Raw genomic sequence first — 24,442 nt, 5'->3', positions numbered from 1 at the left:
TGGGCCTCTTCTCCTCGATGCCCACTGTCACTGTGTCAGTGTCCAGCTGTATCTGTAACATTTCATATAAACACTGTTTCTTGTCTGCATCGAAGTAGCGGTCCTTTGTACCTAGCATCGAGCATGGTGGCGACAGAGGCTCAGAGTGCCACCAAATCACTTGTTTCACAGCCTCCAGTAGATTACTTTACCAAGTTAACCTGACGGTCTGTGTTGTTGAGCAGGCGTTTCAATGCCATGAAAGTGTATCACGTCTGCTACAGACGCAGTTGAGCTTATTTCTCGAGTCAGTTGTTTTGAATGGAGCGAGGAGTGTTCATATTTCAAACATGTTCTCAAATGCCATTGAAATGGCAGCAGCAGTATGAGAACCAGCACATTCATGAGCAATACGGCTTTCCTCAGTACGAAATCCTCGTCAACCCACTGTGCTGTCAGACTCTATGCTCATGGGGCTGACATCGCTGGTCTAAATGTCAGTCGTGAAGCTAATAGCAATGACACCCATAGCAAAGTAGCTCATGGATGTGAGTTTCAAAATGACTGTGTTACTCCGGAAGGACAACATCTGAAAAATGGCGCCTACTTGGTAGTGTGAACCGGTGCACAACCAGTCCGCGAAAGCCAACATCATCCACGACAGATAACGGTTGATTGTCAAGGGCAATGAATTCCATTATCTTGGCGTTTTTTAATGGATTTCACCTTTTTGAGTTGTCTTGCTGAAATGTTCTTACTCGTTCAAATGACTGCTTGATCCACACAGCAGACATTGTGGGCTGGGTTTGGAATGCTGTGTTGCAAGTCTAGCGCTATATATTTGTTTGGTGACATTACATCATGTACCTACGTTTATATATGTATGCACGTCAGCTTTGACATCAGTTTTGCCCATCGGCGTTAAACTAGACATTGGGCCAATGCCGATGTTGGCATTTTTAGAAAATTTCAGCCGAATCCGATATGTTCACCGATTTATATCGTGCACCCCTAGTCTAGATGCATGGCATATGATATACATTTTAGTTTAAAATGTTTTGCTGCGATTTGGTTTAACTAGGAGAACAAATTGATGCAATGCAATATTGTTGTTTTTTGCATGAACTCAACATTTTAAATATCTGCTGCTGATTGGTGCTCATGAGCTGGACATCTGAGCTGGACATCTGAGCTGGACGTCTGAGCTGGACATCTGAGCTGGACGTCTGAGCTGGACGTCTGAGCTGGACGTCTGAGCTGGACGTCTGAGCTGGACGTCTGAGCTGGACGTCTGAGCTGGACGTCTGAGCTGGACGTCTGAGCTGGACGTCTGAGCTGGACGTCTGAGCTGGACGTCTGAGCTGGACGTCTGAGCTGGAGATGTCTGAGATTACTTCTCTAAGTTGAGCCAGTTAATATATTGCAGTTTTGGATTTTACCCCTGTCTCGAAAGCGAATGGTTTAGACTGTTTGGAATTTTATGGAGAGATTCTACCACTCCTACCAATGAATGCGAAATGAATGCTGTCCTTTATGAAAATACCCTGTTCATGTAAAAATTTCCAAATACACTGAATGTTTAAAGCAGAACTAACAAAACTATTTCTTACGGTGACCCTGAACCCTTATCAGTAGTTGGATCTGAGTTGGCTACTCTGTTTAAACCATTTTATAGAGCACATTTGGTAACAATGACCCAGGAAAATACATTCGTCACTCAACCAATAAAGCCTATTATTTGACATTGCAAAAGCCATTTTACAAGCATCTGAATGCTGATGGTCCCAGGTGTACGAATAGCCTATTAGAATAACAACAGGGAAAGGCCTACCGCTCGTTGGCATGACCACCTTTTATCTCCCGCACATGTTTTCATATTCTTTTCATTCACCACACCCCTCATCTCCACAGGATGTTTTTCATTGCAGATACTAGATTTCCATAGAATCCACACTAAACATAACCCTACTCTTTTCCCACAGGCAGGTCAATCCCTCAAAAGATGGTTCGGCGCATCAGAGCTGCGAGGTGGAAGACTTTTGGTACGAGCCCAGCGAGGAAGAGGAAGCTCTGTACGGCACATCACCCCCCTACACCTCCCGGCAGATGAAACGCATGTCGGGGAAACACCAGAAGAACAGCCAGGCCAGGTCGGCTGGACGCTCCCCCGTCGGACACTCTCCTAACAAGAGTAAGTTGGGGGGGATAAGATGAAGGCAGTGGTCACAGAGTCCGGAGTAGAGGGGACAGGGGTATCGTGTGATAAACATGTTAGGTAAACACATTGTTTGCAGATAAACGTGACAGATGAACATTAACCCAATCTACCCGTTAAGGACAATTTATACCCTACGTAAACGGACCCTGCAGAGGGCAGTGTTTTTGTCACAAAAGAAGTGGGTCCTTGTAGTGCGTTCCAACATTCGACATACTCCTGTGCCACATGAAAATTGTAACGCGCTGTATTATTCATTGAGTAGCTGTGGGGGCATTGTTTTTTGGCAATGAAGCTTGCTTGGTTCCTTGATCTATAGGCTATGCATCAAAGTAGCCTCTTGCATTGATAAGCAAATATAATCTCAGCTACTATTCAAATAACAATGTAACTTCATTAGAATAACTAGTGATTCCTGGCTATTTGTAAAAACCACTGCGAGATGTGCTTCTTCTCCGCGACCAAAACATTACATTCTACTTTTAGCTGATATGGAACTAATACATTCAAGCAGCATATTAAACTGGGATAATGTTGTAGATTACACTGGCAAGTAAAAATACTATATTTACCAAGGCATATTATTTACAGTTGAAGTCGGAAGTTTACATACACCTTAACCAAATACATTTACCTCAGTTTTTCACAATTCCTGACATTTAATCCTAGTAAAAATGCAACGTTTTAGGTCAGTTAGGGTCACCACTTTATTTTAAGAATTTGAAATTTCAGAATAATAGTTGTGATTGATTTCAGCAATGATTTCTTTCATCACATTCCCAGTGGGTCAGAAGTTTACATACACTCAATTAGTATTTGGTAGCGTTGCCTTTAAATTGTTTAACTTGCGTCAAATGTTTCAGGTTACTTTCCACAAGCTTCCCATTCCTGCTGACCGAGCTGGTGTAACTGAGTCAGGTTTATAGGCCTCCTTGCTCTCACCTGCTTTTTCAGTTCTGCCTACACATTTTCTATAGAATTGAGGTCAGGGCTTTGTGATGGCCACTCGAATACCTTGACTTTGTTGTTCTTAATCGATTTGGCCACAACTTTGGCAGTATGCTTGGGGTCATTGTCCATTTGGAAGACCCATTTGCAACTTAACTTTAACTTTCTGGCTGACTGTCTTGAGATGTTGCTTCAATATATCCACATCATTTTGCCATTTATTTTGTGAAGTGCACCAGTCCCTCCTGCAGAAAAGCACCCCCACAACATGATGCTGTCACCCCCATGCTTCACGGTTGGGATGGTGTTCTTCGGGTTGCAAGCCTCCCCTTTCTCCTCCAAACATAACGATGGTCATTATGGCCAAACAGTTTGATTTTTGTTTCATCAGACCAGAGGACATTTTTCCAAAAAGTCCCCATGTGCAGTTGCAACCCGAAGTCTGGATTATTTATTTTTTTATGGTGATTTTGGAGCAGTGTCTTCTTCCTGGCTTCGCAGCTTTTCAGGTTATGTTGATATAGGACTCGTTTTACTGTGGATATAGATACTTTTGTACCCGTTTCCTCCAGCATCTTCACAAGGTCCTTTGCTGCTGTTCTGGGATTGATTTGCACTTTTCACACCAAAGTAAGTTCATCTCTAGGAGACAGAACTCGTCTCCTTCCTGGGCGGTATGACGGCTGTGGTCACATGGTGATTATACTTGTGTACTATTTATTGTAAAGCTGAACGTGGTACCTTCAGGCGTTTGGAAATTGCTCCCAAGGATGAACCAGACTTCTGGAGGTCTACAATTTTTTTTCTGAGGTCTTGGCTGATTTCTTTTGATTTTCCCATGATGTCAAGCAAAGAGTCACTGAGTTTGAAGGTAGGCCTTGAAATACATCCACAGGTACACCTCCAATTGACTCAAATTATGACAATTAGCCTATCAGAAGCTTCTAAAGCCATGACATCATCTGAAATTTTACAAGCTGTTTAAAGGCAGTCAATTTAGTGTATGTAAACTTCTGACCCACTGGAATTGTGATACTGTGAAATAATCTGTCTGTAAACATTTGTTGAAAAATGTGTCATCCACTAAGTAATGTCCTAACCGACTTGCCAAAACTATAGTTTGTTAATTAACAAGAAATTTGTGTAGTGGTTGAAAAACTAGTTTAATGACTCCAACCTAAGTATATGTGAACTTCCGACTTCAACTGTAATTATATATCTGCTTATTTCACATGGAGATGTGGGAAGCTATTTTTAGTCCGATAGCTAGCTAGCAAGCCAACTGGCAGGCACAGAACAAGGTAATGTAAAACAAACCTTAACTTTCATTACATGTAGCTATTTTTCAAATATGCAATTGGTTTTCATTGAAATTAGCTAACATTGGTGATGTTTTAAATGTGATTCTTCTTTGCTTTACCAAATGGATGACAACAAGAAGGATATCACTGCATCGGCCCTTTGTGTATGTTGCTATTTGAGGGTCTAGAAACACATGGACCGGTGAGGGTATCATGTTACAAAAGGTGCGCGTTGCTCAAAGAAATCTCAATCAACCCTAAAGCATGCACAAAGATATAAACACGTTAATGTAACTCTAAAGAATATTTGTTGGTGTGTAATGAGGAGCGACCAGATGCTGCACTTGATACATTTATGAAATTGCTTATTCCACTTACTAATAAGAAAATGACCGTATAAACGGTGATATAAACATTATATAAAGAACGCTAGTAAAAAGCTTAAATTAAAATTAGAGCAAAAAGGCAAACTCAGTTCCATCATTCATTGAACCAGATGGCTCATTCATCATAAAACCCACTGATATTGCCAACTACTTTTTTATTTTTATTGTAAATTAACACTGACTGTACACATTGAAGTATATCTGACCAAATTATGAAAGACATCCACTAATTTTGTAGAGGTGATTTAAAAAAAAAAATATTATCTACAATGACAAGTCACTGGGGTCTGACCACTTGGATGGAAAATGACAGAGGATAATAGCGGACAATATTGCCACTCCTATTTGCCTTACCTTCAGTCTAAGCCTACTAGATGGTGTGTGCCCTCAGGCCTGGAGGGAAGCAAAAGTCATTCCCCTACCTAAGAATAGTCAAGCCCCCTTTACTGGCTCAAATAGCCAACCAATCAGCCTGCTACCAACCCTTTTAGTAAGCTTTTGAGGAAAGTGTGTGGGTTGACCAGATACATTTGCTATTTTACCCTATACAAATTGACAAGACTTTCAGCATGCTTCTAGGGAAGGACATTCATCAAGCACAGCACTTACACAAATGACTGATTGGCTGTGAGAAATTGATTATAAGATTGTAGGAGCTGTTTTTGTTAGACTTCAGTGTGGCTTTTGACATCAATCATAGTCCGCTGCTGGAAAAATAAATGTGGACAAATAAATAATGGAAGCATCCAATTAGAATCAGGAATTCCCCAGGGCAGCTGTCTAGGCCCTTTAAAAAAAAAACATTTATAAGTTTTTTAAAATAATATTTACTAATGACACGCCAATGGCCTTGAATAAAGCCAGTGTGTATGCTTAGGACTCAACACTATACACGTCAGCTATTAAAATCACCGGGACGGTTAACGCAGAGCTGCTGTTTCAGAATGGGTGGCAAGATATAAGTTAGTCCTAAATACTTCTAACTAAAAGCATTGGGTGGAAGGTAGCTTAGTGCTTAGTGGTTAGTGCTGGGTTAGTGTTACTTGTTTTTGTGAAAAGTGTTGACATGCTGAATGCGCAGAGGTGTCTGTTTTTAAACAAGTAGCACACAGCTCGGACACCCATGCATACCCCATAAGACATGCCACCAGAGGTCTCTTCACAATCCCCAAGTCAAGAACGGACATTGGGAAGCGCACAGTAATATGTAGAACCATGGCTACATGGAACTAACTCTATTCCTTGGCAGCAGCTAATGGGGATCCTTAATACATACAAATACAAACCACCATAGTGGCTGGTGTTTGGAATGAGCAAGTAGCAGTGAGTAAAGTAACCACAGCATGTATATTTTCTTGGAGGGGTAAAGGTTCTGTTATTGGTTAGAATAAGTATAGATTTTTCTCTTTCTGTATCTCAGTAGACAATCAGCCAGCCCCCTCCAGTCCATCCCAGCCCCAGAGAGAGAGTGAGCCTAACCCCTACAGGCCTAGAGAGGGGGCTGAGCGAGACCGAGAGAAGGACCCCCCAGAGGCTGAGCAACATAACTACAAGTTGAGTAAGAAACAGACCGACCCTTCTGAGGGGATCCAAATAAACGTAAACAAAGCAACCGAGGAGCACCAACACAACTATAAGCAGGGTAAAAGACAACGCACCACCCTGCGTTCCAGCGAGAGAGACCACAAGAAGACCTTTGAAGGTTCCTTCATGCTGGACCCGCTCTCCAAGACCTCCAGCCCCTTTGGTGGAGGCTCAGCCCTGAACATGGACCCCAGGAAACCCTACCTATCGCTGGGGTGTGGCAGCAGCAAGCTCCCTGTCACTATCCCCCACCCCATGGCCCACCGCACCCACCGCCAGACCTCAAGGACAGACTGCCCTGCAGATAGACTCAAGTTCTTTGAGACGCTGAGGTTGTTATTGAAGCTGACTTCCATGTCGTCCAAGAAGAAGGAGAAGGAGCAGCGAGGTCTGGAGAACTCCGCTTTCATGGGCCAGAACAACGAGGTAGCTATGGATTGACTTATGAATTGATTATTAATGCTATCTTCTGGTGTTGTATATCGTGTATTGCACTTTTATGTGTCCTGACTCTCGCTCTCATCCCTTCCTCCATCTCTCCAGGTGGTGTGGCTGGAGCTCCAGGCGTGGCACGCGAGACGCTCCGTCAACGACCAGGATCTGTTCCTGTTCACGGCTCGACAAGCAATCCCAGACATCATCAACAAGGTGCTCCACTTTAAGGTCAATTACCACAGCCTGAGCCCCAGCACCGTGGGCCTGGGACAACTGACCCTGGGGGTGTGTGTAGGACGACCAGGTATGGTTGGATCAGGGGCATCTCCCGGCCAGGGAGCCCAGAGGACACTAGTGTTAACAGAGCCTTGCTGTGGAGGCCCAGACCAGGGTCCCAAACAGAGGTCTCCAACCCAGGCCTCAGAGACTGTTTCTGGGGAGGAGAGGGATTTTAACCAGCCTGCTGCTGTTGGAGCCCCAGAGACGAACCAAAATCACTTTGCTTCAGTTGACCCATGGGGCTTCAGCGCCTGCCCCTCCTCGGCAGTAGACGCAGCGGCGCCCCTGGGCTCCGGGGCGGGGTGCAGGGAGCACCTCCAGCGCCAGCGGCTGGCCTTCGAGCAGGTCAAACGGGTGATGGAGCTGCTGGAGTCAGTAGAGGCTTTGTACCCGTCACTGCAGACCCTCCAGAAGGACTATGAGAAGTACGCGGCCAGGGACTTCCAGGGCAGGGTGCAGGCACTCTGTCTCTGGCTCAACATCACACAGGTAGGGACCGGATTGATTGACTGAGGTTTTACACGCGTTCACAATAACAGGAGAGGGGCGGTAAAGTGACAGAATGCATAGAAAAGCGCAGTAAGCACTCACAGTAAGCTTTATAAATATAGCACTTTGGGGTCAGCAAAAAAGCTGACATTACCTTTTTTTGTGACAACCGCTGATGTCAAAAGAGCTTAAGAAGTACATTCAAATAAATAACTAAAAATGTAATAACTTAAATAATTAAGGTTGCACGTTTTGGGGAATATTCAGAGGTGGAAACTTTTTAAATTTCCCGGAAAGTTTCCAACCCTTTGCAACCCTAGTAGAGAGCCAATACATGGAGAAATGATGTCCTCTCACTAGAAAAACAATGAACTATTTTCTGTGTTCCTGGCTTGCTTAGTTGGTAGTACACTGCGTTTGCAACACTAGGATCCTGCTGGGCCAACCAATACGAAAATGTAAGTCGCTTTGTATGAAAGCATCTACAAAATGGCATATGTATTATATTTTCACTTAGGATCTGAACCAGAAACTTCGTGTTATGGCAACTGTCCTCGGCCTCAGGGACCTTTCCCGTATCGGCTGGCCCGTCTTCGAGATCCCCTCGCCACGCTGTTCCCGTGGCAACGACGAGGAAGACGAGGATGAAGAAGACGAGGAGAATGACTCCACGGCAACCTTCACTGCCGGTGACAGCGACGGAGAGGACAGGGACCTAGTGGGGGAGGAGGGGGAATCTGGTGAGCCCAGAGGGGGTGAAACAACAACTGAGCCGGGAGAAGATGAACTCTCCCCCTGTTTGACTCCTAAATTTGCCCAGTTACTACTATCTGAGGATGGGACAGGGACTATGGAGGTGGTATCGGAGGGCACAGGGACAGGAGGGATGAACTGCCCTACAGCCATCTTCAGACCATTCGTAGATAAGGCCTTGAAACAGATGGGTCTGAGGAAACTGATTCTGAGACTACACAAGCTGATGGACCCCTCCCTCCAGAGGTCCCGGGCAGCCCTGCTCAGCCACACGCCTGCACAGGAGGTAAGAGAGTGCTGTCATATGGTTTTATATAGGAGAAATGTCTTTGAGCAGGTGATGTATTTCAAATGATAAAAAGGAAATTAGAGGGAGAGATTCTGCGCATTGTCATATGTCCGTATTTCTCAAACTGTCCTGTTGACCCCAATGGGTGCACGTTTTGCCCTAGCACTGCACAGCTGACTCAAATAACAGACTTTCAAAAAATCTGCAAAAATCTTTCATCTGCATTTTATATTGAAAGTCGTGTTTTTTTTGCTTCAATAGAACGATCAGGGATCTGCAATTGTAGTTTTCTTTCACAGAAAATACCTTGGTGCGTCACATTCAGCAGAAAACATCCGATGACAACAGAAATGCAACACTATTCGGCTAGCAGCCACAAGTAAATGAGCTTAGAATGAAAAAGCAAGGTCTTTTTTGCAGAAACGGCCATCCTATGTCTGTTTATCATAGAAAGAATGTAGCCAGCTACATTTCCTGATGTTTTGCTTGAAGTTAATCTGGTATTTTACCAGAGAACTAGGCTGGCCACACTGAGAAGTACAGGAGAAACGTAGCTACACATCAGTCAGAGCTCTGTCTGCTGATAGAATGCCTGTTCATGAATTCTCATCTGAGTGGAGAAGTGCAACTGAAGCACAGAATTAGTCTGATGCTGAGCAGAAATTACAATGAGAAGCATTTTAAATCTGCGTATCTACAAGATATTTCTTATGTGTTGTCTTTTTTTTTGTTGTGAAAAATGCAGAATTACTTTTTGACATGACAAACGCTGTCCTATGTGGTTAATTGTTGACATGACAACTTCCACTATGTTTTGAGATCCGAAGAAGACCTGAGTGGTCGAAAGGTTGTCATGAATTCACATGAGAGCTTAGATTGCTGTGTGTCTAGTCTCTCTCATTTGTCCAATATGGCCGGGGTTTTCAAACCACTCCGCTGAGTCCACAGCCATTCCATGTATTTGATCTATTCCAGAGCTAGCACACTTGAATCATCTTAACAAATCATCAAGCCCTTGATAAGGTGAATCATGTTAGCTAGTTAAAGGCTACAACAATATTGTGATATGTCTGGGGGTCCCCTTGCAGAGGTTTGAAAACCCCTTTCACATTCATGCCCAACCAAACCATACAGTGCAGGCTCAGAGATGTTGTTTTCACTGTCTTTTCCATCCCGGTTCCAGCAACTATGGTGGATGCATAACTAGTCCACCTTGTTCAGCTTAGCTTGCCCTGGCTCTGTTTTTGGATATTGTGTTCGCAGAGCTGCACTGTGGCTATTGTGAGGTTGCGAAATGAGAGGGAAGTGCTTGTACTTGATACATGTTATGCACCTTGAAAATAACCATGGTTAATTGGATTGTACAGGCCTATATGCATTTTAATCATGAATCCCTGGTGGATTTTTAATTGGGCTTAATGGAGCTTGTTCATGTTTGCTTTCTGTCGAGTTGAAAGCTAGACACGTTTTGGCAAAGCAAATATGAATGCAAATCATTATATTTTTTTCTTCACAAATGAACCTCATTCACATATAATTAGTTCAATTGATTTCCAACTAAGCAGCCACTGTACTGCAGGGTGCTTTGCCGATAATGTGCCATTTCAGAGCCCAACTGACTAGTCCATGTGTTAGACTATCTCAGTGCTCTCTCAGCTGTGGTCATGTGTAGAGACCCAGTGTGCACACACAACCACCCATATACATACAGGATGGCTGAGTCACCATCCCTGGGGCCCCTCTTCCCCTCGCTGAGGGTGTCATTTATCTGTGAAACCAACATCAGTGTGCTGGCTGAAAAAAAACGTTCACAGCATACTCAACTTGTAAACAGAAAGATATTTAGCTAGGAATCTACACTGCTCTTTTCAGGAATATTTTGACTTTTTACCTCACAGATGACCAGTTGAATTGACCAGTTAACCAGTTTAATACTGAAGCAGAAGTTTTGAAAACTCTGCATTACACTATCCTCACTTTGCTCAGCCCTCTGTAGTTTGCCGACATGCTAACCTGTCTGTGTATTCTGTGTTAGTTTTTTTGTTGTATGTTCGTCTTCCCAGCTAGTTCACTGACTTCCCAGACCACATGCTGTACAGTGACTACCTACTGGAGCTGTCCCTCTCACGTTTTAGTTTAGACATGCTAACATGTCTTTCTCTAGTTCACTGACTTCCCAGACCACATGCTGTACAGTGACTACCTACTGGAGCTGTCCCTCTCATGCTTTAGTTTAGACATGCTAACATGTCTGTGTCTGTTTCTCTAGTTCACGGACTTCCCAGACCCCATGCTGTTCAGTGACTACCTACTGGAGCTGTCCCTCTCACGTTTTAGTTTAGACATGCTAACATGTCTGTTTCTCTAGTTCACGGACTTCCCAGACCCCATGCTGTACAGTGACTACCTACCGGAGCTGTCCCGCCACCTGTCCTCCTGCAGCACTCCCGGGGGCCCAGAGCTGGGGGCGGACCAAGTTTCCTGGGAGGAGCTGTTGGACATGGATCTGCCCTCATTCCGACCTGCCTTCCTGGTCCTGTGCCGCGTCCTGCTGAACGTGATACACGAGTGCCTTAAGCTGAGACTGGAACAGAGGCCTGCAGGGGAGCCATCACTGCTCAGCATCAAACAGGTCAGCAGGCACACTTTCTCTGTTTCTCCCACTCTGCCTTGCTCATTCTGAATAGGAGAGGTGAATAGCGATGATCATCTCTATTGCCTGATTCACACTGTAGGGCTGACCTGAACCGCACTGCGCTGGCCCAGATATGTTCTTTTCACATTGTCCTTTAAAGCACAGTGGTGGCTGCATAACCAGTCCAGCCTAGTACAGCTCGGTTTGGCTCAGTAAGGTAGGCTACATGTCAGTTGATGCCCATGCTAACCTCTGTCTCCATCTGTCCTGTAGTTGGTGCGTGAATGTAAGGAGGTGTTGAAAGGTGGTCTCCTGATGAAGCAGTATTACCAGTACATGCTGAGGGGGGTGGTCACAGACCCCCAGGGACTCCAGACCAATGCCAACATAGACGAATTCGAGGAGGACCTCCACAAAATGCTGGTGGTAAGACAGACCTACTGAGTCAGGATTAGGGTTGCAAAATTCCTCTTTCCACAAAAGTTATAAGTGAGTCATACATGCTTATGACAGGTCTCAAATGCATTATCACTGCTACATAACATAGACAAGTTTGAAGAGGACCTCCCCAGATGCTGGTGGTAAAACAAACTAGGGAGTACTAATCTGTAGTAGATGTGTTGGGAAACTACCCTAAACCACTGAAATGTTTTGATTTAAGTGTGTCCATCGCGCAGAGACTCTTTTCTGCAACTTAGCTTCTTTGTCGGGTGTAGATTCCCCACGAGGTTACCGAGGTCACTTGTCTGTCGGGTGTAGATTCCCCACGAGGTTACCGAGGTCACTATTGTCTGTCGGGTGTAGATTACCCACGAGGTTACCGAGGTCACTATTGTCTGTCGGGTGTAGATTACCCACAAGGTTACCAAGGTCACTATTGTCTGTCGGGTGTAGATTACCCCAGAGGTTACCGAGGTCACGATTGTCTCTCGGGTGTAGATTACCCCAGAGGTTACCGAGGTCACGATTGTCTGTCGGGTGTAGATTACCCCAGAGGTTACCGAGGTCACGATTGTCTGTCGGGTGTAGATTACCCCAGAGGTTACTAAAGTCTCAGAGCACAACTTTTACATCATCCTTTCACCAGGGTGAAGTTAGAGGCTGCGTCCTACTCAACCTGAGTGTGTGGGTTAAGACTAGAGGCGTACTGTAGGGAAGTGGCTTGTGTCTCTGGGTGCCTGGCCAGGACCCAGGCTTGGGGTTATACTAGCACCTGGTAAATCTGCTTGAGAACAGTGTGCGCTTATCTCTGGGGTGAGAGAGCTTTAACCAGCAACCACCAAGCTGAATCAGCACATGGCAGCCAGAGGTGTGGTAGGAATTGGCATCAGTCAATCACTGATTATTTCTCAGGAGTTTAGGCTGCAGCGTTTCCTTTCCTCGCGGTCTGTCTCCTTGGACAGACGGCCGGTAGTGGGTGATAAAAGCCGAAGAAAACACAATGTTCCTGAATTCTAAAAAGGGTCACCACCACAGCACTGTCAGGGTCAAAGTCTAGTCTACTACCTTCTGCCACCACTCAGCTGCTGCAGAAAAACAGGCTTTACTTTAGGAATATCACAACCCTGCCCTGCAGTGAGGCTAATACAATCAGAATGACAGCAATGAGGATGAAGGTATTCCCCAGTATCTCTGCCATCTGCTGACAAATAGGAAGCAATACCACACAATGCCATAGGAAGGATGGTATATATTAAAGGAGGAATTTGTGTTAGGATAATGGTGGTGGTATCACAGACCGGTGGCAATCATACTGTGGAAAAACCATGCAAAGCAATTGTCAGGGCATACATTTAGGAACTTGATTTGCTTATCAAATGACTTGGCACGGTCTCAAACTGGAGAGGAAACTACCTGCTGCATGCAGCCATGCAATGAATAACACTGTACACCTGTAAGTAGGCAACATATCCACTTACCTGCTGGTTGATCACTGTACATTCATCCCTTTGTCTACAGGTGTACTTTGACTACATGCGCACCAGGTTTCCGTTAGGAAAATGTGGAGCCGGACATTTGACCAGCAGCCTTTTAATTTACCTGACATTTGAGAACTTTACCGACCCATATGCATAACCTGACTAGGGTGTCCAGCCACGGTGATCAGAATGATAGAAATCACTTATGTTATGGTAATTCAACTTAACAGAACACATGCAACGGTGTGCATCCTCCTGACCAAATTCTGATGCACACTTGAACGATGTTGGAATAACTGTCCACAGTTACTTTTCTTCAGAAACAAGACTAATAACGGACAGCAAAAATCACTAGTCTATTTCAATCCACTATCCCCATAGTAGGAAAGTTGACCTATTCTATTGGTCAGCTTGTTATTTTGTGCAAAAAATACATTGCCTATTCCGAACAGACTCTGGGGCAGTTGTGAGGTGATAGATCCCAAATTCATTCAACCAGTACATCCCAAAACAAGTTTTAAATCATTAAGGCTGATGCAACAGATCAGAATGTTAAGCTTAAATGTTGATCAACTATTTTTTCTTAACACTATAAGCGCAGCAATGCACACATGGCAGTAGGCTACACGCAAATGTTTGTTCCTTAATGCAATTAGTTGCAAAACACCGTTGTCAAAAGCGCAACGCACATGCAAGCGGTTTCATGTGACGGAGATGAAAATATATTTTTGAAATTTAGAACGAGGGGAGATCTAAAGATGTAACAACTGGTATGTATTACTGATATGGCTAGGATTGTGGACTTTTGGCTACTGGACAGTGAAAGAAAGTTGATTTGAAAACGAAGAGCATGGGAGAGGCTACTGGTTTTAATGGCATATGTAAGTCTTTAGTTGTATTTTGGTTAGGCTACTTTGAAGAAAAGTGAAACATGCCTCATAATAGGAAGTTAAAAGTTCGGATTGCAAACAAACTGAAGCTTGTCTTCCGTTGCCTAAGCACTTGAATGGTTAATGGGAAGTGTGCTTCAATTACCAGTTGAGAAATAAAAATAGTAGCTCTTTAATCGTGGACATCCCCAAAAAATGAACAGGTGCTTGCATTTAAAATGGTTGTGTAATGATTGGGCTTATAAAAGCATGTTTCACATAACTGTAGCAACAGCTCTGCTGCTGTCTGACAGATGTTCCGCTCATTCTAGGCTCCATATCTATATGCTGTGCTCGTATGATAAATAAGACCCATAATAACACTGGCCAATTTAATTCCACAAAATGTTGTAAATGAACCTATACACCGATAAGCATGACCGGACAAATGTATTTACATCGACTGGCTGGCGGCAATTTTATTTATCAGCTATTCATTTTTTTTTATCAGCCAAAATCCTGCTGTTACCGGCTAATGAAAACCCTGCTGCACACCTACCTGTTTAATCAGTAGAGATATCTCTCCTCTCTCTGTCTGCAGGTGTACTTTGACTACATGCACAGCTGGATCCAGATGCTGCAGCAGCTTCCCCAGGCCTCACACAGCCTGAAGAACCTTCTAGAGGAGGAGTGGAACTTCTCCAAGGTCATCACTCCCTACATCAGACGAGGGGAGGCTCAGTCTGGGAAACTCTTCTGGTAAGTGTTTGTTTTTTTTGTTCATTGATTCATTGTTTCTCCATCTAATTTTAAGTGTCTATTCTCCTTGGGAGCATCCAACTCACTCCCTCTTCCACATTGTATTTAGTTAGCGCCACTTAGCTAAATATTCCCTTCCTCTTCTCTCTCACAGTGACATTGCTGGGATGCTACTCAAGTCCACAGGGGACTTCCTGGACACGGGCCTGCAGAAGAGTGGGGATGAATTCTGGGAAAGTGCCGACGACAGTACAGTCTCAGATGAGATCCGGTATGTCTTGTTTTATGTTTCACATACAGTACATTTGGAAAGTATTCAGACCCCTGGACTTTTTCCACATTTAGTTACGTTACACAATACCCTTTAATGACAAAGAAACATGTTTTTAGATTTTTTGTGAATTTATTGAAAATGAATAACATACCTTATTTACTTATGTATTCAGACCCTTTGTTATGATACTTGAAATTGAACTCCGGTGCATCCTGTTTCCATTGGTCATCCTTGACATTTATACAACTTGATTGGAGGACCCTTGTTAAATTCAATTGATTGGACATGATTTGGAAAGGCACACACCTGTCTATATAACATCCCACAGTTGACAGGATTGTGTCCACGCACAGATCTGGGAAAGGGTAACGAAAAATGTCTGCAGCATTGAGGATCTCCAAGAACACAGTGGCCTCCATCATTCTTAAATAGAAGTTGTTTGGAACCACCAAGACTCTTCCTAAAACTGGCCGCCCAGGCAAACTGAGCAATTAGGGGAGACATGACCAAGAACCCAATGGTCACTGACAGAGTTCCTCTGTGGAGATGGGAGAACATTACAGAAAGACAACCATCTCTGCAGCACTCCACCAATCAGGCCTTTATGGTAGAGTGGCCAGACAGAAGCCACTCCTCAGTAAAAGGCACTTGACAGCCCACTTGGTGTTTGCCAAAAGGCACCTAAAGACTCTCAGACCATGAGAAACAAGATATTCTGGTCTGACAAAACCAAGATTGAACTCTTTGGCTTGAATGCCAAGCGTCACGTCTGGAGGAAACCTGGCACCATCCATACGGTGAAGCGTGGTGGTAGCATCATGCTGTGGGAATGTTTTTCAGCGGCAGGGACTAGGAGACTAGGATTGAGGGAAAGATGAACGGAGAAAGGTACAGAGAGAGCTTTGATGAAAACCTGTTCCAGAGCACTCAGGACCTCAGACTGGGGAGAAGGTTCACCTTCCAACAGGACAATGACCCTAAGCACACAGCCAAGACAATGCAGGAGTGAATGACGACAAGTAGTCGCTGAATGGCCCAGCCAGAGCCTGGACTTGAACCCATCTCTGGAGAGACCTGAATAAAGCTGTGCAGCGATGCTCCCCATCCAACCTGACAGAGCTTGAGAGGATCTGCAGAGAAGAATGTGAGAAACTGCCCAAATACAGGTGTGCCAAGCTTGTAGCGTCATACTCAAGAAGAGTCGAGGCTGTAATCACTACCAAAGGGTCTAAATACTTAAATGTGATATTTCTGTTTTTATTTTTAATACATTTGCAAAAATGTCATTATGGGGTATTGTGTGAAGTTTGAGGATTTAACGTTTTTATTTAATTAATTTGATAATAAAGCCGTAACGTGACAACGAGGAGAAAGTCTAGGGGTTTGAATACTTTCCAACTGCACCAGTATGTGGTTTTCAATGTGTTTACCAAATGAAATTCCCGCTGTTGGGAAAATAAAGTAATCTTGCTGTAAGAGGCTCATGTTAAGCAGTTTTTTTGTCGTTCTAGCCGTTCGGTAATTGAGACGAGCCGGTCACTTAAGGAGCTGTTCCACGAGGCTAGAGAGAGGGCATCCAAAGCTCTGGGATTTGCCAAAATGCTCCGTAAGGTGAGAGACGCTGCCCCCAGTTTGCCTCCTGTTCATTTTTATTTGGGAAATATTGTATTTTGTAAGTTACTAAATGTATGTAGCTTCTTGGTCAGGGCTCACTTGAAAAATAGATATCTATCTCAATGTGACTTCCCAGGTTAAATATAGGAAGTATCAAAATAAAATAATTGGGTGTTCAGAGTGCTCTGACCTCTATCTGTGCCCCTCTCTCCGTGCCCCTCTCTTTCTCTGCAGGACCTGGAGATTGCTGCTGATTTCAGCATTACCAGTGGGGTGCCATGCCTCCTGGAGGCTCTCAAGGAGAGAAATTATGTCAAGGTGCTTCTAATGACACATTTAGTTCCTTATCACTCTCCGTGCTAGTTTTCTTCTCTTTCCTCCCCATGTATTCAACCCATGGTCAATATCCATTCAGGAACTAAAGTGAAAATCCAACTCCAATGTTCTTCATTGTGTTTTCAATTAAATGGGAATTTCCCTTCCTCTTTGATGGATGAACAAGCTAACCAGTCTGTGACTGTCTGTCTGCAGGTCCAGATCCCAGGGCTGGAGGAGCTGGAGGTGTTTGTCCCATGTGCCTTGATGCACCAGCGTGACCTCATCCTGCAGCTTCTAAACGCAGCAGCCGGTAAGGATTGCAGTAAGGAGCCCGACGAGATGATGGCAGAGGACGAGGCCTACCTGCTGATGAGCAAGCATGGAGCAGGGGACCCGCCTGGGGGGGCAGGCCAGGCCGGGGTTCAGTGGCACTGGGATGGGAAGCTGGTCAAACTGGTGCCTCAGATGGAGACTGTGGACACACTACGGGCCATGAAGGTGGGTGGGAAATGTAGTTAATCCAAGTGATACTCTTCCTTTGTGTATTTTGAAGAGCTAGATATTGCAGTGAATGTGAGGGTAGCCAGACCAGGACTCAAACCCTGGTCCCGCCAACTGTCATCTCAAAACCTTAACCAAGACACTTACCACCAAGTGCCTCAGCCTCTTGATAAGGTTGCTAGATGCTGTACTATGTTTTTACGAGGAGCACACATGATGCTAATGGCAGAATTAGCATGTATTTCCGTCCTGACTCTCTTTCTCCTCAGGTGGAGAACCTGCTCCTGATAGTGATGCAGTCAGCCCACCTTGTGGCCCAGCGTAAGGCCTTCCAGCAAAGTATGGACGAGCTGCTCACCCTAAGCAGGGAGCAAACCTCCAGCCAGCCCCTCATCGCCCGCTCCCTGGAGCAACTCAAGGTACCATCCACTATATTTATTCACTCTGATCATTTACTGTAAATGCTCTAAGTTTCCCTGAATTACAATTAATTTACTGTAGATGATCCACTATTAAGCCCAAGTTAATTGAGCTGCTATTGGGCCCAGGTGCAGAGGGTGCAGTGCACAAGATGACTTCAAATGTCATGTTTTTAATGTCACAAGTACAGTGAAATGCATTTCATGCATGCTCCAAACCCAACAATGCAGTGATCATTAACAGTGTAGCATTACAAGTAATTCAAGGTAGAATTAAAACACACGAGAAATAGAAATAAGAGCACAAGGAAGTAAGAAGCAAAATACAGGGTCAGTTCCAATACCACATTTACTTTGCACAAATGTCATGTTTATACTGCTGTGAAACCAAAAGTCATGCCCATGACTGATGTTGTCTCATATACTTCCTCACATTGGAGGCCTGGTTTCAAAAGCTGTTCGCTTCCTCTCTTCTCAATAAGGCTTTTCCTGTGTGGCAAGGCTGTGGTTGAAGCTGCCCTCAAAGGGTTTCTTTCTTCTTTACTTGGAGAGGGAGTCGAGACCCCCACACACACACACACAGACACTCACTATCTCCGTCTTTATCTCTTCCTCTTGCTCTCTCATTCCCTCTTCTTCACTCGCTTGTCTCTCCCCCCTCCCCCCCACAGAACGAAGCCTTACAGCTCTGTAGAAAGATCAACACGGCCATTGACCGGGTGGAGTTCATGTTCACGTCAGAGTTTGAGGCCGAGGTGGAGGAATCTGAGTCAGCCACGCTGCAGCAGTACTACAGAGAGGCCATGATCCAGGGATACAACTTCGCCTTCGAGGTTAGAGCTCAAGGGTTCTGGGTCGTTGGGGGTGGGCAGTATGATAAGGATGTTACCTAGCGATATCAATGTCGGCCAGGTTGCAGCAGTACTAGAGAAAAGCCAGGATCAAGGGATATAACTTTGCCTTCGAGGTCTGCAGGGGTTAGGTGTCAATGGTGGCTGTAGGGGGGTGGAGGGGAGCAGTGGGCCAACTAGCGATATTGGTTATATTAGTCGGCCATGATGCAACTATAGGTGACTGGTGGCCACATGGGGGTGGAGGGGGTTACTTTAGGTCGGCCTTTGGAGTCTTGCTTTAGGCCTGCAATATAAATATTTCCTCAGTACCCCTAGTGTTGTAAAAAGTATGGAAAAATAATTAAATTGTTTATGGGAATGATTGTAAAGTTGTCTTTCTACACAGTGTTGCAACTGATAAATGTTCTGTCTTGGAGGGTTGTGGTAGTACAGTGGGAAGCTGTAAACTGGGGTTAACAGTCAGCAGATATCTGGTTAGACTAATGTCAACTTTACTGAGGAAGGCAGACAATGAAATACAATCCGTTCTATTGAGCATGCCACCAAAATTGGTAATAGCAAGAGTGGCTTAGTCCTCCTTGCGTTTTTGTCTGACCAGTCTAACACCGAAACCAGTGTCCAACAGACTGCCATAATATTGTTCCTCACAGTAGCACCACGAGGAAGAGTGTCGTGGTTCTCCTTTTCTGATGTAGATGTTATACTGGTCAAGTGAAGAGCACCTTTAAATATAATTTTGTTTTCCGTAGTACCACAAGGAGGTGGTGCGTCTGATGTCGGGGGAGTTCCGTCAGCGGATTGGGGAATGCTATATCGCCTTCGCCAGGAAGTGGATGAATTACGTCCTCACCAAGTGTGAAAGTGGCCGGGGAACCAGACCCCGCTGGGCCACTCAAGGCTTTGATTTCCTCCAAGCCATTGAACCTGCCTTCATCTCTGCTTTACCAGAGGACGACTTCCTGGTAAAACCATACTACTTCTTTGATTGATTACTTTATTGATTGATTTTGTATTTTGTGGAATGGTATTGTGATTATGGAAATCATTCCCTCTGCAGAATTTGCAAGCTCTGATGAATGAGTGCATTGGTCATGTGATCGGGAAGCCTCACAGCCCAGTCAGTGGCTTGTACCTAGGTAAGACCCTGGCTCATCTGAGCAAATATGTGGTCCTGTGTGGCTCAGTTGGTAAGAGTGTGAAACTAGCAATGCCAAGGTTGTGGGTTCAATCTAAGCAGGGATCACATGCACATAACAAAAAATGTGTACTCACTGTTCTGTAAGTGGCTTTAGATTTAAGCTTCTGTTAGGTCTAAGTGGTAAACATGTCTGTGTAGAAATAGAACTGAAGTATGGATTTAGTCGGATAGCTTGGCCTTGTTGACCCTTTCTCTGTTCTCCACTCAGCCCCCAGGAACAGTCCTCGACCAGTGAAGGTCCCTCGTTGCCATAGCGACCCCCCCAACCCCCACCTGTTCATCCCCAATGCAGAGGGCTTCAGGTCGGTGGAAGTTCATGGTTACAGTGAAGCACTAAGAACCATTTACCACCTATTATAATATTGTTTTATAATGTATGTACAGTATGTTTTCCTGCATGTTCTCTGCTCTTGTACAGTAATTGATGGCTTTTAAATGTGTGTGTGTGTTGTGTAACTTGTAACACATTTGGCTAGTAGGGGTGGACATGAGTAATTGAGGACTCAAGTGGTTGAACAGACGTCAAAGCTTGATCTTTAAACAGGGATGTAATTTTTTTCAAATACTGTAAAACTATTTGGTGGAACGTGCTTTGTGGCTGCTTGAAAGGGCAAGTGAAGTGAAACCCCCCCCCCCTAAAAAATAGATTTTGTCTTGAAGACCACGTTCATTTGCTTTGTTCCATTTGTAAATGTGCATTTGAAGGGGCACAACAAAAAAGAAACCAAGCCAAGCATCATACCGTTCTTCTCCCTATAGTCCCTTTTCTCCCTCTTTCTTTCACTCAATTGCGTTCTGTCCACTCTCTATACACATGCATGCTGAGTGCACACACACGCTCCCGTTAGGCCTACAGAAATAAATGTCTATAAATGATGGGATACACAAGCTCCCGTTAAGCCTACAGAAATAAATGTCTATAAATGATGGGATACACACGCTCCCGTTAGGCCTCCAGAAATAAATGTCTATAAATGATGGGATACACAAGCTCCTGTTAGGCCTACAGAAATAAATGTCTATAAATGATGGGATACACACGCTCCCGTTAGGCCTACAGAAATAAATGTCTATAAATGATGGGATACACAAGCTCCCGTTAGGCCTCCAGAAATAAATGTCTATAAATGATGGGATACACAAGCTCCTGTTAGGCCTCCAGAAATAAATGTCTATAAATGATGGGATACACAAGCTCCCGTTAGGCCTCCAGAAATAAATGTCTATAAATGATGGGATACACAAGCTCCCGTTAGGCCTACAGAAATAAATGTCTATAAATGATGGGATACACAAGCTCCCGTTAGGCCTCCAGAAATAAATGTCTATAAATGATGGGATACACACGCTCCCGTTAGGCCTACAGAAATAAATGTCTATAAATGATGGGATACACACGCTCCCGTTAGGCCTCCAGAAATAAATGTCTATAAATGATGGGATACACAAGCTCCCGTTAGGCCTCCAGAAATAAATGTCTATAAATGATGGGATACACAAGCTCCCGTTAGGCCTCCAGAAATAAATGTCTATAAATGATGGGATACACACGCTCCCGTTAGGCCTACAGAAATAAATGTCTATAAATGATGGGATACACAAGCTCCCGTTAGGCCTCCAGAAATAAATGTCTATAAATGATGGGATACACACGCTCCCGTTAGGCCTCCAGAAATAAATGTCTATAAATGATGGGATACACAAGCTCCCGTTAGGCCTCCAGAAATAAATGTCTATAAATGATGGGATACACAAGCTCCCGTTAGGCCTACAGAAATAAATGTCTATAAATGATGGGATACACAAGCTCCCGTTAGGCCTCCAGAAATAAATGTCTATAAATGATGGGATACACAAGCTCCTGTTAGGCCTCCAGAAATAAATGTCTATAAATGATGGGATACACAAGCTCCTGTTAGGCCTCCAGAAATAAATGTCTATAAATGATGGGATACACAAGCTCCCGTTAGGCCTCCAGAAATAAATGTCTATAAATGATGGGATACACAAGCTCCCGTTAGGCCTCCAGAAATAAATGTCTATAAATGATGGGATACACACGCTCCCGTTAGGCCTACAGAAATAAATGTCTATAAATGATGGGATACACAAGCTCCCGTTAGGCCTACAGAAATAAATGTCTATAAATGATGGGATACACAAGCTCCCGTTAGGCCTCCAGAAATAAATGTCTATAAATGATGGGATACACAAGCTCCCGTTAGGCCTACAGAAATAAATGTCTATAAATGATGGGATACACAAGCTCCCGTTAGGCCTACAGAAATAAATGTCTATAAATGATGGGATACACAAGCTCCCGTTAGGCCTCCAGAAATAAAGGTGTATTAAAAACGTATGTAAATGATGGGATACACAAGCTCCCGTTAGGCCTCCAGAAATAAAGGTGTATTAAAAACGTATGTAAATGATGGGATACACAAGCTACTTTCCTTGCCAAATGACAACAGTTTTTATCAACAAATGCAAAATGGACTGGTTGATTGAAGTAGGAAAATATGTTCCATCAACGAGCTGCAGTTCTGGAGTAATTGTCCCTTTTTACCGCTTAAGGCTACTTTGTGAATTGCTGGTGCCATTTAGAGTTGGCTAGCCTAGGCTATAACCCCCTAAATCTACACAGGTTCCACAGTGAAAAGACACAAAAACATTTGTTTGATAAAGACAGAGCATGTTTTCATCAGAATCGGTAAGCCCAGGCCTACTCGTAATTCATCATAAAAAAATGATTCTGGCCATTTGAGAACCGTTTCAAATGATCTCTCCTTTGGGAATAACTATTCCAGATGCAAGATGCACATCACTTCAAAGCGGCAAACGTTTTTTACAATTTATTTTATTACATGTTTTTTTACTGTAAATTTGGTGTCTTGCCTGATAAGGGCTCGGGGAAATAAGAGCTAAATGAACAAAAAGGTTCATACGTTCATGCAGATTGTGTTCCATGATACAACCAGTTGATATTCGTTTCAATAATTGAATCTTAAATGGCACTTGCTTGACTGAATTAGTCACCCCTAGACTTTTTCCACATTTTGTGCCTCTATTCTACACACAATACCACATAGGGAAATTTTGTTTTAAGAAATTTGTACCAATTAATATATTTTAATGCTGAAATGTTTTGAGTCAGTAAGTATTCAACCCCTTTGTTATTACAAGCTTAAATACGTTCAGGAGTAAAAATTTGCTTAAGTCACAAGTTGCATGAACTCTGTATGCAATTATAGTGGTTAACCAGATTTGAATGATTACCCTGTCTCTGTACCCCACACATACAATTATATGTATAGTTCCATAGTCGAGTAGTGAATTTCAAGCACATATTCAACCAGAAAGACCATAGAGGTTTTCCAATGCCTCACAAAGAAGGGCACCTATTGGTAGATGGGTAAAAAATAAAAGCAGTCACTGAATATCCCTTTTGAGCATGGAGAAGTTATTAATTACACTTTGGCTGCTGTATCAATACACCCAATCACTATACAGGCCTCCTTCCAAACTCTGTTTAATCACTGTGATAGGAGAAAACTGAAGATGGATGACTGTTGTAGTTACTCCACAATACTAACCTAGAGCAGAGAGGAACTCTGCACAGAGTACGCTAAAGTAATACTGGCAAAATTGTACTTTTTGTCCCGAATAGTGTTATGTTTGGGGAAAATCTACCATCACTGAGGACCACTTCATATTTTCAAGCATGGTGGTGGCTGCATCATGTTATGGATATGCTCTTCATCGTCAAGGACTAGGGAGGGTTTTGGGCTGACAAAAAGCAATGTAATAGAGCTAAGCAAAAAACCTGTTTGTCTGCTTTCCAGCAGACACTGGGAGACACATTCACCTTTCAGCAGGACAATAACCTAAAACTCAAGGCCAAATATACACTGGAGTTGCTTACCAAGACAACATTGAATGTTCCCGATTGGCCGAGTTAGTTTTGACTTAAATCAGCTTGAACATCCATGGCAAGATTTTGAAATGGCTGTCTAGCAGTAATAGACTTATCAACTTGACAGAGCTTGAAGAGTTAAAGAAAATAATAATGGGTAAATATGCAGTGCTAGAAGCATCACTACAGACTCTGGTTCGTTCCCAGGCTGTGTCACAACCGGCCGCAATCGGTAGTCCTATAAGGCGGCGCTCAATCGGCTGTCATTGTAAATAAGGATTTGTTCCTAACTGACTTGCCTAGTTAAATAAAATGTGTTGTGGATTGTAAAGAAGAATTAAATGAATTTTTATCCCAATTTGTAACACAACAAAATGTGGAAAAAGTTAAGGGGTGTGAATACTTTCTGAAGGCACTGTATATCGTGCAATTTAGCTATCTGTAATGGTTATGCTAAATTAGGCATTGTCTTGCACTGTTGGCATAGGAAGCACATTTCTTTCCAGTGCGG

General features: G+C 43.7%; 1 protein-coding gene across 4 annotated transcripts in view; it reads left to right on the top strand.

Annotated features, from left to right (window-relative positions):
• The window catches only part of map3k4 (mitogen-activated protein kinase kinase kinase 4), an 86,260-nt gene that overhangs the window by 40,421 nt on the left and 21,397 nt on the right, over window positions 1-24,442 (top strand). For all 4 annotated transcript variants that reach the window (XM_036956192.2, XM_021576410.3, XM_036956193.2 and 1 more), the window contains exons 2-17: window positions 1,962-2,170; window positions 6,250-6,839; window positions 6,957-7,616; window positions 8,134-8,655; window positions 11,027-11,290; window positions 11,567-11,719; window positions 14,683-14,840; window positions 14,995-15,111; window positions 16,626-16,725; window positions 16,963-17,046; window positions 17,260-17,544; window positions 17,817-17,966; window positions 18,638-18,799; window positions 19,570-19,782; window positions 19,878-19,956; window positions 20,227-20,320. In XM_036956192.2, the coding sequence (XP_036812087.2) occupies window positions 1,962-2,170; window positions 6,250-6,839; window positions 6,957-7,616; window positions 8,134-8,655; window positions 11,027-11,290; window positions 11,567-11,719; window positions 14,683-14,840; window positions 14,995-15,111; window positions 16,626-16,725; window positions 16,963-17,046; window positions 17,260-17,544; window positions 17,817-17,966; window positions 18,638-18,799; window positions 19,570-19,782; window positions 19,878-19,956; window positions 20,227-20,320 (3,840 nt within the window). The remainder of the gene's footprint in view (window positions 1-1,961; window positions 2,171-6,249; window positions 6,840-6,956; window positions 7,617-8,133; window positions 8,656-11,026; window positions 11,291-11,566; window positions 11,720-14,682; window positions 14,841-14,994; window positions 15,112-16,625; window positions 16,726-16,962; window positions 17,047-17,259; window positions 17,545-17,816; window positions 17,967-18,637; window positions 18,800-19,569; window positions 19,783-19,877; window positions 19,957-20,226; window positions 20,321-24,442) is intronic.

The sequence above is a fragment of the Oncorhynchus mykiss genome, chromosome 20 (genome assembly GCF_057628025.1).
Source record: "Oncorhynchus mykiss isolate SJ-2025 chromosome 20, ASM5762802v1, whole genome shotgun sequence".
Classification (NCBI taxonomy): domain Eukaryota; kingdom Metazoa; phylum Chordata; class Actinopteri; order Salmoniformes; family Salmonidae; genus Oncorhynchus; species Oncorhynchus mykiss.
This window is presented reverse-complemented; position numbering and strand designations above follow the sequence as displayed.